General features: G+C 44.8%; 1 protein-coding gene across 1 annotated transcript; it reads right to left on the bottom strand.

The window, feature by feature from the left end:
* Nucleotides 1-1,227: 1,227 nt before the first annotated feature.
* RPS7 (ribosomal protein S7) lies at nt 1,228-8,344 on the bottom strand. The gene is made up of 7 exons (XM_075747226.1): nt 8,268-8,344; nt 7,573-7,654; nt 7,181-7,252; nt 5,463-5,606; nt 3,820-3,884; nt 1,974-2,124; nt 1,228-1,344 (listed from the first exon to the last, which is right to left on the bottom strand). The coding sequence occupies exons 2-7, from the start codon at nt 7,645-7,647 to the stop codon at nt 1,267-1,269; spliced, it is 585 nt and encodes a 194-aa protein (XP_075603341.1). The 5' UTR covers nt 7,648-7,654; nt 8,268-8,344; the 3' UTR covers nt 1,228-1,266.
* Between the last annotated feature and the right edge of the window lie 6,787 nt (nt 8,345-15,131).

Here is a 15,131-nt window from a genome sequence, read left to right on the forward strand (position 1 = left end):
AAATGGGAAGCAACTAAAACCACAGTAAACGGGAAAAGGAAGGTACAAAGACCCTCAATAAGTGGCATTTGTCCTTCATCTACTGTCAGGAAGATGGAAGTTATCAATAGCTCCTAGTACACAGGCTGTTACCTACTTAGCTCTCCACCTAATAGGCTGTCTCCATAATTAGGTGCCTTTTACTGTATTAAGCACTTAGGAGTAAGTAGCAGAATAGCCTGTTCAGTACAGTGAAGTACTAAATTCATATAAATTGCTCAGAACATTTACATGCCCAACTCCACGCTCCCCCCCCAAGCTGGAGAAAATATTACTTGCTTAAAGTGTTTCTAAACATAGATACCCAAGTAAAAAATGTAGTGTTTTCAGGACACAAACATGCAGCTGTGACACAGCTAGTCCTCCCCCACCTCTCCCTGTATTGCCAAGCGTGTACTAAAGTATGTTAAAACACTATCAGACAAAACCCCAAACATTCCAGCAGTCATTGCTTCACCCTGGCATATCTATCCCTGCCTTCAGTTATTAACCATGAGGAAGGTTACCCCAACACTGATACAGACATACATACTGCTAACATACAGAGATACAAAAATTCATAATTTCTGAAAGCAAGATCAGTACCTAAAAAACTGTAGGTTTTGTCCAGCAAGGTAGGCAAGCACTCAGAAGTGAAAGTGTCTCCCCATTTCATTCTGATAAAGGTGAGACATTGTAGGACCTGCCTTTTTGGTAAGAACTGGTACGTAATTTTGCCACCTAAAGAGCAAGAAAGTTACCTCAAATTCAAACTATGCTTCCCCCAACATTTCCCCAAAATTCAAACCCCATTTTCAGATGTCATTGCTCCATGTTTCAGAGGTCACACCACCTGCTATGTAGACTTCTTCCAGTGTCAGGAATACGTAGGTGTCCAACTGGTATTCTTGTGGGCAAAACTTGGGAGTTCCACTGCTCTACAGTAATTCTCCATATTCTCCCCAAAAGGTGAGTCTCAATACACTGCAGTTTATTTTTCAATGCCAATTGTTTTTGCAGACACTGGACTCTTTTGTCTAGTTGTGTTGCCACAGTGTCACGAACAACCTAAGAGGGCGACCATTAAAACACTGGTGACTTAATACTTCGATACACAAATGTCACTCATCCAGACAGTAGAGCAGTCCCATGAACCAGTTAATCCCTACCTATATTTATGGAATTCAAAATTTAAATGAAATTACTCTGTTATAGGAACAGTTGTTTATTCAGCCATTTTTTTGCACTTTACAGCTGGAATTCTGGAAATTCAAACACCACATCTTTGCCTGTGAGCTTCTTGTAGACACCAGAAAATGTTTCCACCTGTGAAGACAAACAATCTTGTTTATACGTTCTGTGTAAGGAAGTAAAATCTATGTTAACATACTCTAGGTACTACACTATTTCCCACTGCATCTTCACTCTGAAGTGAACTCTGAGGCAATTATTTTCTTCTAGATTAAGGTAGCTAAGCATTTACACAAAAGACACGTTTTCTGGAGAAAATTTGGAACCTCTTTGATTTGCAACTATAGGAGACCCAGAGAGCTGAGCCGTCCCAAACAGGGCCCCACAGAAAAAAACTAGGCAAAGTGATGGGGAACTTCTGGCTGTACCAAGTGTATCTGTTTAGGGTCAACACTAAGTGCTTCACTTGCACAAAAAAACCCCACCCCAAACCCCCAAGCAAGAAAACCCCAACAAAACTCTATCTGTTCCCATGAGGGAACCAATATCATTACTTTACAATCCAGGGCTTTTGGCAAGTTGAACTAGAGTTGTAGTTCAAAACTGTCTTGCCTCATCTTCAGCATCTTACTCCAAGTGCAAACAGAAGCACCTACATCGCCACAAGCCAAAAGGCAGTGTTTGGCTGTATCACATAAGCAACCCCTTAGCTATGTCAGAATGCCACCCCACCCTGTATGAGAAAGTGAAGTTTATTTGTTTACCTTGTGTTCAACATTGTTCTGTTGTGCTTTGTCCAAATGGACTTTTATGAGCCTGCTGCCGTCCAGTTTTACGCGGATTCTCTTACCCACGATTTCACTTGGGAAGACCAGGTCTTCGAGAATGGCATCGTGCACTGCAGTAAGTGTACGGCTGAAATACCACATTTCTATCATTAAAACATATCCTCTTGCCAAGTTTTCCAGTTTGCCAAGGCTTAAACTTTCCACAGCATCCTTTAGTTGAAAATTCAGTGGTGTTTTGTTGTGGTTTTTTTTTTTTTTAAATGCTGCAGTGTGACAATACCACACTTTTCACAGGTCATGCAAAAAATAAAAGCTAAATTTTACACTGAGTGCAGAAACTTAATGACTGCATGAGGGCAAAAAGTCAGTACTGAAGTTTCTGACCTTTTAGATCACATGTTGCTTTGCAGCAACGGCCCTGAAATGTTCTTTTATTTCTAAACATTCAAGGAAGATTTTGTTTAAATCAGAACCAAGTTGTCCCATCTGCATTTTTGCCAGAGACACTTACTGGAAGAGTTTAAGTGTGCAAGTACCTTCAACTACGCAACTACGTTCATAGGAGACACGGTTTTGAAAACAATGGTTTGTTCACCTGCCTAAATCCAAGCAGCTTAAAACACCAATGTATTACAGGAAAAGTCTAGCTGGTAAGTTTAGTTCATGCTTAGAAGACTGATGTTTGCATTTGTGTTCTTAAACTACCTGCAAGCGAGCCAAAATGAGAAATATTAATCCAGGTTGTTTTGTGTATGAGTCTAGATGACCAGTAAAATTTTCCAGCTTCCCAATCTGCAGTTTCAAGGCAGTATCACTAGCAACTAAGACCTGTGTCTACAGCAGCATTTCCAACTTGGAAACACTGGGATAGCTAAGGCAGACAAACATCAATCACATTTCTATGCTTTGCAGTTTTACACCACTATCTAGTCTCAGACTGAGAAAGGGATACTCCTGCACTCTCCTTCCCTCATGCTGGAAGCGGCAGCATGCTAATGACATACACAGGTGCCAACTTCTCTATCCACTGTGCAATACTAATTTTAATATAACACAGAGTCCTCCAAAGGCAGGACTGCAGCTAGCTGAGTACTATGAAACTGCACTTTTAAAATCCACACCTGAAGATTTCAAAATACAGTAACAGATACGACACAGGTATAATGCTGGGGCTGGAAGAAGTTACAGTAACATGCTACATGTCATAGACAAACATTTAAGACATGGACTACATAAAGATATAGAAAGGTAGAGAATGGTACAGAAGAAGTACTGACATCCACATAGACATAGTAGTGTTGCATGTCTAGCAGTAAAGAGACTAGATGAGAGCAGGGAGGCCATTTAACACAAATCACTATACTACTGCTGTTAAATTCAAACCCAGAAGGACTACTCATACCCACCACCCCTCCTTAACCACTCTCTCCCTCATTGCACCCCTTCAGTGTGCCAGCCCTGCCTTCTGTACAGCCTAACATGTGATGTGGCTCTTCCTACAGCTTAAAAACAATAAAATAATTCTTATCAGCACACTGTGGTAACAGAAACAGCGGGCTGGGGTTTCTTAAACCAATATTGCTGGCTAGAAATTGGCTGCAGCTGGAAATAAAGATGGAGTTCTAAGAAATGCAACACAGTGCCCAAAGATGAACTTTTTACTGGACCCTTTAGCAGTCAAACAGCAGATACTATTTCAAGCAGCATGAGACCACCCAATCACTTGAATGACTTCTCAAAACTCAACTGAGCATTACTTGACTAGACAGACTACCAAGTTATAAAAGAAGGCTGTCATATTCAATCAGTATCATTTACTTACCTCCTGGGACGCTTTTGCTTGTTTTTTGTGCGGCTTTTTCTTGTTGGCTTGGGTAGAATCCTTCTCTGTTAAGGGGGAAAAAAAAGAAAGAAGAAAAACGCCGTTTCTCAGTATCTGGTGTTTACAATCATCTAAAGAAAAAAAAAAACAACCCAGCGTATGCCCTTTTTTTTTTTTGCACTTTTTTGCCCACACACTAGAAACAGACGCATGAAACACTGAAAAGGAAGACTTAAGTACGCCCAGAGCTACACCAGCATTAGAACCCAATATTACTTGCAGAAGCTGAAGTACTGATATTGCTTTATATTTCATCTACTGACCCTGTATTAAGTGCACTGAAATAAAAGATCTGTATTTCATCCCCCTATCCCCCATGAATACAACCAAGGTAGTTTACTGTATTGTATTAGCAATCTGAATACACTTCTTCGGGAACAGAAATCTCAAAGAATTTTACAGTTTCTGTTAGATTGAGCCTCTGGTGTGAAGCAGAGTAGTAAGCTCTATCAGTCCCACAGACAGCTAGGTGATATCCAAAATCAAAATGCTAGTTTCAATAATGAGATCTATTACACAATCCAGATCAAACTATTTTAAATGCAACCTGTTCCAAAAGCAGCATATTTATATTTACTGGATCAGTAAAACTTATTTTCTACTTTCCTATCTGCAACAGTAGATGTTTTAAAATATTGAGTTTTATATGTAGTTGTAGCCACATGCAGTATTTTCTACCAAGACATCACAGCTACTCCATGACTGTACTCATGACGGGGTTACTGTAATCCAAACCAGGCTGTATCATATTCAAAAGCAACAACAGTTTACCTACAGCAGAACTGCATGCATTCCTTCTAAAATACGGATTACTAAACTGACAGGGAATTCTCAAGCATTTAAACTAAGTGAGCCAGAGGCACTTCATTAAAAGAAGTCTTCTTGGCCACATAAAGATTCAAGGTAAGGTGCTCTGGCTCTTAAAATTATGTTACAAAGAATTTTCACTAAAGAGAGCTTCAGTCTAACAACTGTCCACTCTGCAGACAGATCTCCAGAGTTTGTCCATCCATTAGTACTGCCCAGAGAGCCCTCTATCACCTTTTCACGGCTTAGCTCCTTCCATAAATTCAGAACTTGAGTCAGGTTTTTCCTCCTCTCCTATGACTTGAATTTTAAGTGCTTAGATTATGTAAGGGTAGTAAAGCTCCTCCTAATATCTGCTCAGTTTTACTTTCAAGCTTTGCTTCTCAAACTTCTGAACGACTAAGAGAGGCCAGAACAAGAAAGTTATATCCTCCTCCAAAAAGCTTCACATCTCACCAAGTTTACATAGCCTTGGCTGCTAGCTGAAATCATTTTAGCGTACATCCATGGAAGGACATTCAATCACATTTCCTGCTGGTACAAAAATATGCATTATATCATTGTTACCTTGAATAGAAAAGACAAGAAGGGTAGTGCAGCACTGGAACACGCTATCCATATGCTATGGAATCTCCATCCTTGGATGTTTTCAAGCCTCAGCTAGACAAAACCACAACTGACCTGATCTAATGTTGACAATGGTCCTGCTTCACATGCAAGGCTGGACCTCCAGGAATCCCTTCAAATTGACATTTTTATGATTCTAAGTGTTTTACCTGAGCAATGAACACCACATGCTTTCCGCTGAATTTCTTCTCCAGCTCACGAACTAGCCGCACCTGAATCTTCTGGAAGGATTTCAGCTGAGGAACTGGTACGAAGATAATGATGGCTTTTCTGCCACCACCCACTTCAATTTCCTGAAACAGAAGGTAAACATTATCTAGGGGTCGAGAAGCAATGTTTGGTTTGATCGTGAATCCTCTGGACGCAGGTATTTGGTAGTCTTGCTTACAACTTTGGGGGTGGGGGGGGGAAGCATCAGAGAGCAGTACCTGTTTCAATGCATTTAAGAGCAAGCATTAAACAGAAAAACCTCTGTCAGAGCACTTGTTTTGCTGTAAGGTAGTGATTGGGCAATAAATCCCACCACTCCTTTCAGAGTCACATCCTCTGAATAGCAAAGCTCATTCTTTCTGCAGGATGGGACTCAGATGCTAGAATCTTAACTACACGGAATGCTTATCACATCTGCAGTGGTACTTACATGCTGACACAAAGTTTCAAAAATTATTTGCCTCTAATGCAGACTATTGACAAATTTTACAATAATCAATCTCTTATTTTTAAGCTACTACTTCATGGAATTATCTTCTGTCCACCACTTGCCAAGGCCCACATCACTAGTCAAACAAAACATTTCCTCCTCCTCCAAATGCCAGCAGGTTTACATTACACCAGCATGGATTACTTTTCCCCTGGTTTGTTTCTCCAACCATTGATCAAAACCAAAGTCTGTAGAGGCTTACAAGGCACTTCTCCCATGAACCTAACTGCAGAGACATCCTCATTCTCCAACAGAATGGAAAGCTGAATTGGTTTTCAGTGACTACATTCCCACATGAGCTAACTCAGATGCCCACAGGATATTTCTCACAAGTAAAATCAAGTAGCCAAGTAAACAAAACACAAATTTTTATAACCTCATCGAGGACAGTACACATTGCTGTACTTCAGCAGCAAAGCAGTTCTCTGAAGGGTCCTCAACTCATCTAGTAAGCAGACTTCTGCATTCCCAGATTCTTTAAGCAGTCATGCACCTGTGTCTGTATTGGTGGGCCTTGGCAAGAACCAAAAAGCAACCTAGTTCAGTTTTTGGTTGCAGCAACCAGCTTCAGAAGTTCCATCCGCTCTCCAAGGCGGACAAATTTTAACACTAATTTTCTTCTTGCTTTTCTTTCTTAAGGTTTCAGTCGCCTATATAAACTAAAACTAAATTTTACAAACAGGGTAACCAATGTGATCAAGTCAGTCTATTATCTCAATCCACCTCTTATCTATTACTTGGTACATAAAAGAGGATTTATAACCCAATTTTACAAAGAGTATTACAGTTTACATTCCTGACAAAGATTCTGCAATGCCTATGTTGCAAGCCAATATCCACACACAAAAACTCAGTTTCAGACCTCAAGCCCAGTTTGCAGGGACAGAAAGCACCATAAACACCAAACTGCTATTTGAGTTCTAACAATGACTTTTCAGTCCAGTTCCTAAAAAAAAAAAAAAAAACCAACCAAACCAACAAACCCACTATTACAAAACTCTATGTGTTAACAGCAAATGCCAGAAGATAAACCACAACAGCATATAGTAAAACAACCACAGGCCATAAAAAACAGCTGAAGACACCATTCACCTAGCATGCTAACATTCACAAAAATTAAACACACAAGCAAGTCATCAAGCAATTTTGCATGGAGGTCTAGCCTACCTTAGCTGCTGTGATGTTCAACTCCCGCAGCTGAGCCTTTAAGTCAGAGTTCATTTCCAACTCCAGCAGAGCCTAGAAAAGTTGCAAAATAATCCATTACATACAGTTCAATTCATAAGAACTCTTGAGACTGAAGTCTGTCCACAGTGCCAGAAAGCAGCTACATACTTTTTTACCACAATCAATATTAAAGATTTAAATTCCTTTAAGTCACACTGACAAACATAACAAGTTCAACCAGTGGGAACACAAGCTAACTGCCCCAGTTCCTAAGTAAAACTAGGAAAGAGTACACATTTAGACAGCATCACCCTTGAAGTTTAAGCTCTGTCACAACACTGTCTCCATAACTTGCAGTCAGTTACCAAACACCAGAAGGAAAAGACACATACCTGGGATATACCAGACTCGAACTCATCTGGCTTCTCGCCATTAGGCTTTACAATCTTTGCACTAGAGCTGAACATGGCCTTTCTGCAACGCAAAAGAACACCTCAGTTGCCACCAGGTACACGTCTTCTGCTACAAGCACAGCGAGACTCTGCAATCCGGCTACTCGGCCACACGCTTCAAAGCGAAACCAGAGAGCCCCACGGGCCGCGCAAGACCCAGCACGTCGCTCCAGTGGATGCCGGCCACAAGGGAAAACCGTCCCAGGGAACGAGGGGCCTGCCCACCGCGGCGCCCCGCGTGTGCGCTGAGACGCCGGCAGCGGCGAGGCCCCAGGACAACCGGGGAGGCTGCCCGGCCGCTCACGGAGCTCCACGTGCCGCGGGCAGTCCCTCCCGGCTCGCAGGGCTCCGCGCCCGGCCCCGGCCCCCTCCTCCTCCCCGGCGACCTACTGCCCCGCCGCAGCGGCCTCCCTCGGGGTGCCGCCAGGGGAGGGCGGAGGAAAACCCCGCCAGCTCCCCTCCCCCAGCACCGGGCGCCCCGGCGACCATCGGGCCTCGGGCAGGCGGTAATCGGGGGTATCCCCACCCCAGGGCTGCCCCGGGACGCGCCGCTCGGGGCTCGGCTCCGTATTGCGGCGGCGGCGGGGGGAAAGGCGGCGCCGCCACCGAGGCCCGCGCAGAGCCCGGGCACCCACCTCTCTCAGCGCCGGCCTAGGAAAAGGGAGAGCTCTCGCGAGCGCGGCTCAGATCGCGGCCCGGGAAGGCGCTCGCCCCGCCCACGCAGGGGTGAAGCCAGACGCGGAAGAAGGGCAGAATGGATACTTGCGTGCGCCACGAACGGACTACAACTTCCGCCACAGCGAAGCCCGAGCGGACGCTAAGAGTCCTGGCACAGCGCACGCGGATGAAGTCATCACCAGCTGCAGGGCGCCGCGCCGTGGGGAGGGGGCAGGAGCCGCGGTGTGGCACGTGGGCGTTGCCGGTGGCAGCGGGGTAGCGGGAGCTGCCCTCACGCGCTGCTCTCACGCGCTGCCTGCGGGACGCGCGCTCCTTTCCCGCCGCCTTCCCTCTCCCAAGGGTGTGCTGTCTGCGGCGGCGAGGGCAGAAGGAGAAAGAAGGGCCTGCTCCGCTCTCGCCCTCGCTGTTAGCCAAGACTTCGCCGCCACTTGCTCCTCCGTGGGCCCGGGTGGCATGAGGCGGGACCTGCCGCCCCGCTCCCCTCAGGGGCTCCCGGCAGTTGCCCTCACAGACTGAAGTTCTCAGCCTCTGGTGTCGAAATGCTTCTTCTGTAAATAGTCACCAGGATCTCGGCCATGGCAGTGCAGCACGGCTCAGCTCGCTCCAGCAATGGCAGGGCCCGTAGATGAAGCACGTGTCTGCCTGTCTCTCTTGCGGACCTCCCTCACCCACACTGCCCTGCGAAACAGCAGCCGCCACCAGAGTAGGATGGTGGATGGTCTTTTTCCTCCTCTCTCTGTTTCATTTCTCCACATTAATTATTAGGCTGGGAGTTCACCAGCGATGTTCGGCCCTTTCCAGGCAGAAGAGACCTGCCTTGGCACACAGCCACCCCTGACCTGCGGCAAGGCATTGTGCCAGAGATGCGGCCAAAACCACATCAGGGAGCCTGCTGACAACCAGAGAGGACAGGCAATCGCGTGCCTGCTCAGATCCGTGCCTCAGCTTTGTTTTGTGTACCTCTATAAGCATGACGTCTCACTTGCTTCTGCTGAGACAATGTCACAGCCATCAGAGTTACTAAACTGTCATTAGACTAGAAGTAATGTACGAGGCTTCAGCTGTGTTCAGCTACTAACTCAAGATACGAGAGTCCTGGGCTCCACATATTCTCTCATCACTGGAAGAACTTTTTATTATATATTGTGTTATTATCTAACAAAGAAAGCACTATTAACACTTCATTCAGTTGCATGCGGATAAAGAACAAGGTGTACTCTAGTTTTGAAAGAAGTGACTTGCATGTTTATTCAGGTGAAAGTGCCTGTCTATGTGTCTAAAGTTTTTCTTGCCTTGACAAAACATCTCCACCTTGACATTTCCTGCTTGGCTAATGTATAGAGATTCCTGGTGCAAGGGAAAGTCCCACTCAGAGGCAGGTGTGCAGCTCTTGGCGAATGCTGGCCAGAGAGGCTCAGAGCACTGGTTCTGTGCTCAGATTCACTGAATAAGGGAATAAGCTCCTGTTGTAAAGACAAAAACTAACAAGGACACCACACCCCACAACCTAAACAACCTTAGCATCTGCAGAAGGCAGCCTGTCATGTTTTGTAACATTTGTGGGCTTTTTGCTAAATTTTTGACAACCAGAAAAGCAGATAGTTCAGTTTTCGTTTTTCTCCCAAGTCTCTCCTCTTTCTTTGCATGAATTCAATGAATGGAAAAAACTGCTTAGCTCATACTGGTGGCTAAGACTAGTATTTGTAGAGATTTGAAATTATCTAAACAATAGTGATGAGGATCTGATTGAAGAGTAAAAAAAAAAGATAACAAGTAATTATCTCAGCAGTCTACTAGTCCCATTCAGTTTATGCTGTGAAATCCTTTATGGGAGGGAGGAGGAATAGGTGGGGTGCAAGCAGATTAAAATTGGACTGTTCAGAGCGCTAATGAGGAAATAAAGATGCAATGTGACCATCTACAGCTTCCCATCCCCATGCTATTACTGCTACTGAATCGACCAGGTTGCTACATAAGAGCAACCAGAGAAGGTGTAGAGATATGTTTCCTTTCCAACGCTGACCATGCATTAGGGGAAGGATGCAGAGTGTTGAGATCTATGTGGGCTTTACCCAGTCGATAATGCCTGGTATCCAAAGCTGACAGGTTTTCAAGAATCACTGTGAACATGGGATCTTTGAAAGAAGTTATGTCATTACAAAGTAATATAACTAATTGGGTTCTTATGCACTGCAGACTCAGAATGGGCGGGGTGAAGAAGTGGAAAGAAGACATTAGTTGGGTGTGTTACAAAAGTATCCCAACAGCAAGAGAACAAGGTCTCATGATGCTATGAATAACATGATTTAATGTAGTGGAAGAAACAGGGACAGAAGGCAAGACTTGTCAGGGTCATAGCTAACTCCAGAATCAGAAGCAAAACTGGGTCTATTACTAGTTCACTTCTCTGAAAGAGGCTTGTGTAACCACACCGAAGTTTCAAAGCTCATGGGTAGGCTGTTCTTCTAAGGTGGACTGAAGATTGCTAGGGGATTACTACTTCGTAGCTTCACTGGCACACAGTTTTACACTGAAGGCAAGTATTTTGTTCTACAAAATCTCATGTCTGAGAAGGAAGATAAAACACCTCCTTTTCCTGTCTTATAATCAAGGTAATGAGATGGCAATAATTTACACTTGCAGGGTAAGCTAGATAAAGTGACTACCTAGTGAACTACCTATCTAAAAGCTCAGGTTTAAATGAGAAATGCTTGATTCAAGTCACATCAAATTTTGCTCTAACAGCTTATGTGGGGAACCACATTATGGTTAAACATGTTTCAAGCTGAAATGTTTATCAAAGAAGATTAAAATGCTTAGCTAATATGTACATTACATGCATTAATGTGAGACAAAGTAATCAGTTAACATTTACAGTGAGTTTAAGTAAAAATGTCCTACAGACACTTGCCCTTACTTAAGTGATGACTGTACTTTTTGTATACATATACTAAATCCTAATGTTTTCTGCAGACTATCAGTTATAAATACAGAAATGGCTGCCAAGAAAATATATTAATAAGAAACAAATTTTGGTTTTAGTGGAGGGGAAACATGGGACCCCTTATAAGCTGAATATAAGCAGCAGTAAAACAGCTGAATTTATAGCACAACATGTTGAGAGGAACATTCACAATCAGGCCATGGCTCAATGACCATTCTCACAGAATCACAGACTGGTGGGTGTTGGAAGGGATCTCTAGAGATCATCTAGTCCAACCCCCCTGCTAGAGCAGGATCACCTACAGCAGGTTGCACAGGATCACATCCAGGTGGGTTTTGAAAGGGACCTCTAGAGATCATCTAGTCCAACCCCCCTGCTAGAGCAGGATCACCTACAGCAGGTTGCACAGGATCACTTCCAGGTGGGTTTTGAATATCTCCAGAGAAGGAGACTCCACAACCTCTCTGGGCAGCCTGTTCCAGTGCTCAGTCACCCTCAGAGTGAAGAACTTTTTCCTCATATGCAGATGGAACTTCCTGTGTTCTAGTTTGTGCCCGTTGCCCCTTGTCCTGTCACTGGGCACCATTGAGAAGAGTCTGGCCCCACCCTCTTGACATCCACCCTTTAGATATTTATAAGCATTGATAAGATCCCCTCTCAGTCTTCTCTTCTCTAGGCTAAACAGACCCAGCTCTCTCAGCCTTTCCTCAAACGAGAGATGCTCCAGTCCCCTAATCATCCTTATAGCCATCTCCAACATGGTGCCACCATATTTCCACTGAAACACGAGGGCTTGCTCTCCTCTTTTTTCCTCTAGCCGCTCACTCCCAATACCTCAGCTGTGGTAGCACAAGCGCTCGTGCAAGCTTTGATTTGGCAAAAATTGGCCCAATCATCTTATTCTATGGTGGCTACACAGGGTTACTGTGTGTCACTGTGGCATTGATTACAAGTGTTAAATCATTTATGAAACCTCCTTAAAGTCCTATCCATATGTACATTTACATTATTCTGTCTTCAGATGAGGAGAACTTTTGTGACTGGATCCTTCAGCTTTTCAGGTGGGGACTAAATGGTTCACTTCATGGTGAGTCTTCACACTAACTCCACAAAACTGTGAGTTACAGAGCCCAACATGTCCCCTCTGCCCTGGGCTGACTGAAAAACCTCAAAAATCCACTAGTGCTACAGCACCAGAGGACAAGTACCATGAAGCAAGCACAGGTATCACTTAGCCTAGCCATGCTAAATGCCACAGTAGTAAAAAGGCCAGCTGTCACATGAGGAAAGGGACCCATCCGTCCCACCACTGCAGCTCAACAGCATGGAAAAATCAGCAACAGAGATGCAGCAGTAAAGGTAGGGCTGGCTGATCATATGCAGCCTCAGTTTTACCAACTGGCAGAAGCAGCAATGAAGGTAACGTGTATGGTGCTCAGTGGACTTCAAAAGTAATTTTTTTTCTGAGCTCTGCATGTTGGTCGTGACAGCAGGAGAGTTACTGTTCAGTCCTTGCATGTAAATTGGATATATGAATCTGTCTGTTCAAACAGAGAATTAATGAGCGTAATAGAAGTTCTTTTCTTTCCCCATCACTTACTGCTCGTTGCTCTTTTATTATGTCTTGCCCATAGAATATTATGAGTAATATAAATATGAAAACCTGTATGGAATAAGAAATCCATCTGCTATAGAAAACCATAATTAAAAGAAAAGCTAACCAAGAGCAATAAAATAAAAATACCATAGGCAGAAAGTAGTGAAAAGCCTGAGAGTCTCAGTGGAAACCTTTAGTGACATAATTAATGTAAATAATCTTGATCTGAGTACATCAGACATAAGGATTTTGTAAGTAAGAGTAATATGTGGTCTCGTGAATATGTTGGAAGAAGCAAGAAAAATGCAGTAACTATATTTTGATACAACCCTGACCAAATTGTTTTTGTATTCCACCAAGGCCTGTCAAATGCAGAAGCTCTTTGTTTTGTTTTGTGTTTTTTTAAAGAGAGGTGTCATCTAACTGTAATGTTGAACCTATCACTGCTTTTGCAATGGAAGGCAAAATTAATGTCGGTGCTTCACATTCTTGGCATTTTACTACACCACCCTTGTAAATCCAACTACAATGCTCTATGGCTCTGGCAGCTTGAGGTTGGTGTTGTCCTAATACATCTGTATTAGAGCTACAAGGGAAATCCAGTGGCTGAAAATGCAGAAGTGTATATATATTGGTCTGTTTCTGGAGGCTGTTGTAGCTGTTCTCCCATCTTCTGTACTTCCATTTTAAAGGAATCTGAGCTGAGGCACTGAATTCAGCCATGCCTAGACCTCTTGGCTTTGGTCGCTCAGTACACGACACTCCTGATATGAAGATATGTGACAGCAGGTTGTGGCTGGCAACAATTTGGAGTTTAGCCTGCTTGGGCCCTGTGGTCCTCATCACTTCAGAGGCCATCACGACAGAGCAGGGTATTGGGTTTGCAAGGTTTTGGTAGCGGGGAGCTACAGGGGTGGCTTCTGAGAGAAGGTGCTAGAAGCTTCCCTCATATCTGAGAGAGTCAATGCCAGCTGGCTCCAAAATGGACCTGCTGCTGGCCAAGGCTGAATCCATCAGCAATGGTGGTAGTGCCTCTGGGATAACATAGCTAAGAAGGAACAAAAACCCTAGGAGCAGCATTTTGCAGCCACAGAGAGGAGTGAGAATATGTGAGAGGAACAGCTCTGCAGACACTCAGGTCAGTGCAGAAGGAAGGGGAGGAGGTGCTCCAGGCATTGGAGCAGAGATTCCCCTGCAGCCCATGGAGAAGACCATGGTGAGGTGGGCTGTCTCCCTGCAGCCCATGGAGATTAACAGTGGAGCAGATATCCACCTGCAGCCTGGGGAGGACCTCACACCAGAGCAGGTGGAGACACCTGAAGGAGGCTGTGACCCTGTGGGAAGCCCGCGCTGGAGCAACTTCCTGGCAGGACCTGTGGCCCTGTGGAGAGAGAAGACCATGCCAGAGCAGGTTTGCTGGCAGGACTTGTGACCCCGTGGGGGACCCCACGCTGGAGCAGTCTGTTCCTGAAGGACTGCACCCTGTGGAAGGGACCCATGCTGGAGGAGTTTGTGAAGGACTGTAGCCTGTGGGAAGGGCCCATGTTGGAGAAGTTGGTGGAGGACTGTCTCCTGTGGGAGAAGAGTGTGAGGAGTCCTCCCCCTGAGGATGAAGAAGCGGCAGAGACAACGTGTGATGAACTGACCACAACCCCGATTCCCCGTCCCCCTGTGCCACTGGCAGGGAGGAGGGAGAGAAATGGGGAGTGAAGTTGAGCCTGTGAAGAAGGGAGGGGTGGGAGGAGGTGTTTTAAGCTTTGGGTTTATTTCTCATTACTCTACTCTGATTTGTTTAGTAATAAATGAGATTAATTTTTCTTAGTTGTGTCTGTTTTGCCTGTGACAGTAACTGGTGAGTGATCTCTCCCTGTCCTTATCTCGACCCACGAGCCTTTCGTTATATTTTCTCTCCCCTGCTCAGCTGAGGAGGGCAGTGATAGAGCAGCTTTGGTGGGCACCTGGTCTCCAGCCTGGGTCAGCCCACCACAGGCGTTCAGCTGGAACACACTTACTAGCAGCCCTTGATTTAAACAGGAGGATGAGAAACAGTTTAATGACCTTCTTCAGCTCCAGACATTTGGATGTACTAAATATGTGGATGCTCACGCAATCTTTCCATGACGATCCTTCCTCGGGTGCTCGCCAAGCAAGGGACGGTGCAGCAGGTTGTAGGGTGTGTTCACTCCTGGGTGTGCTCTGTGAGTTTTAATCACTCGTTAGGAACCAAGAGGCCACCAGAGCTGATCGCAGGGCCAGGACAGTTATTTGGGCTGGCAGGGG

Source organism: Balearica regulorum, chromosome 3 (assembly GCF_011004875.1).
Source record: "Balearica regulorum gibbericeps isolate bBalReg1 chromosome 3, bBalReg1.pri, whole genome shotgun sequence".
Taxonomy (NCBI): domain Eukaryota; kingdom Metazoa; phylum Chordata; class Aves; order Gruiformes; family Gruidae; genus Balearica; species Balearica regulorum.

Bases quoted from the DNA above. Each gene is read 5' to 3' on its own strand.
- RPS7 (XM_075747226.1), bottom strand. From the start codon at position 7,647: ATGTTCAGCTCTAGTGCAAAGATTGTAAAGCCTAATGGCGAGAAGCCA. The intron at 7,253-7,572 runs GTATGTGTCTTT...CAACTTTTCTAG, and splicing joins TCGAGTCTGGTATATCCCAG to GCTCTGCTGGAGTTGGAAAT. The intron at 5,607-7,180 runs GTAGGCTAGACC...CTTCTGTTTCAG, and splicing joins TGAACATCACAGCAGCTAAG to GAAATTGAAGTGGGTGGTGG.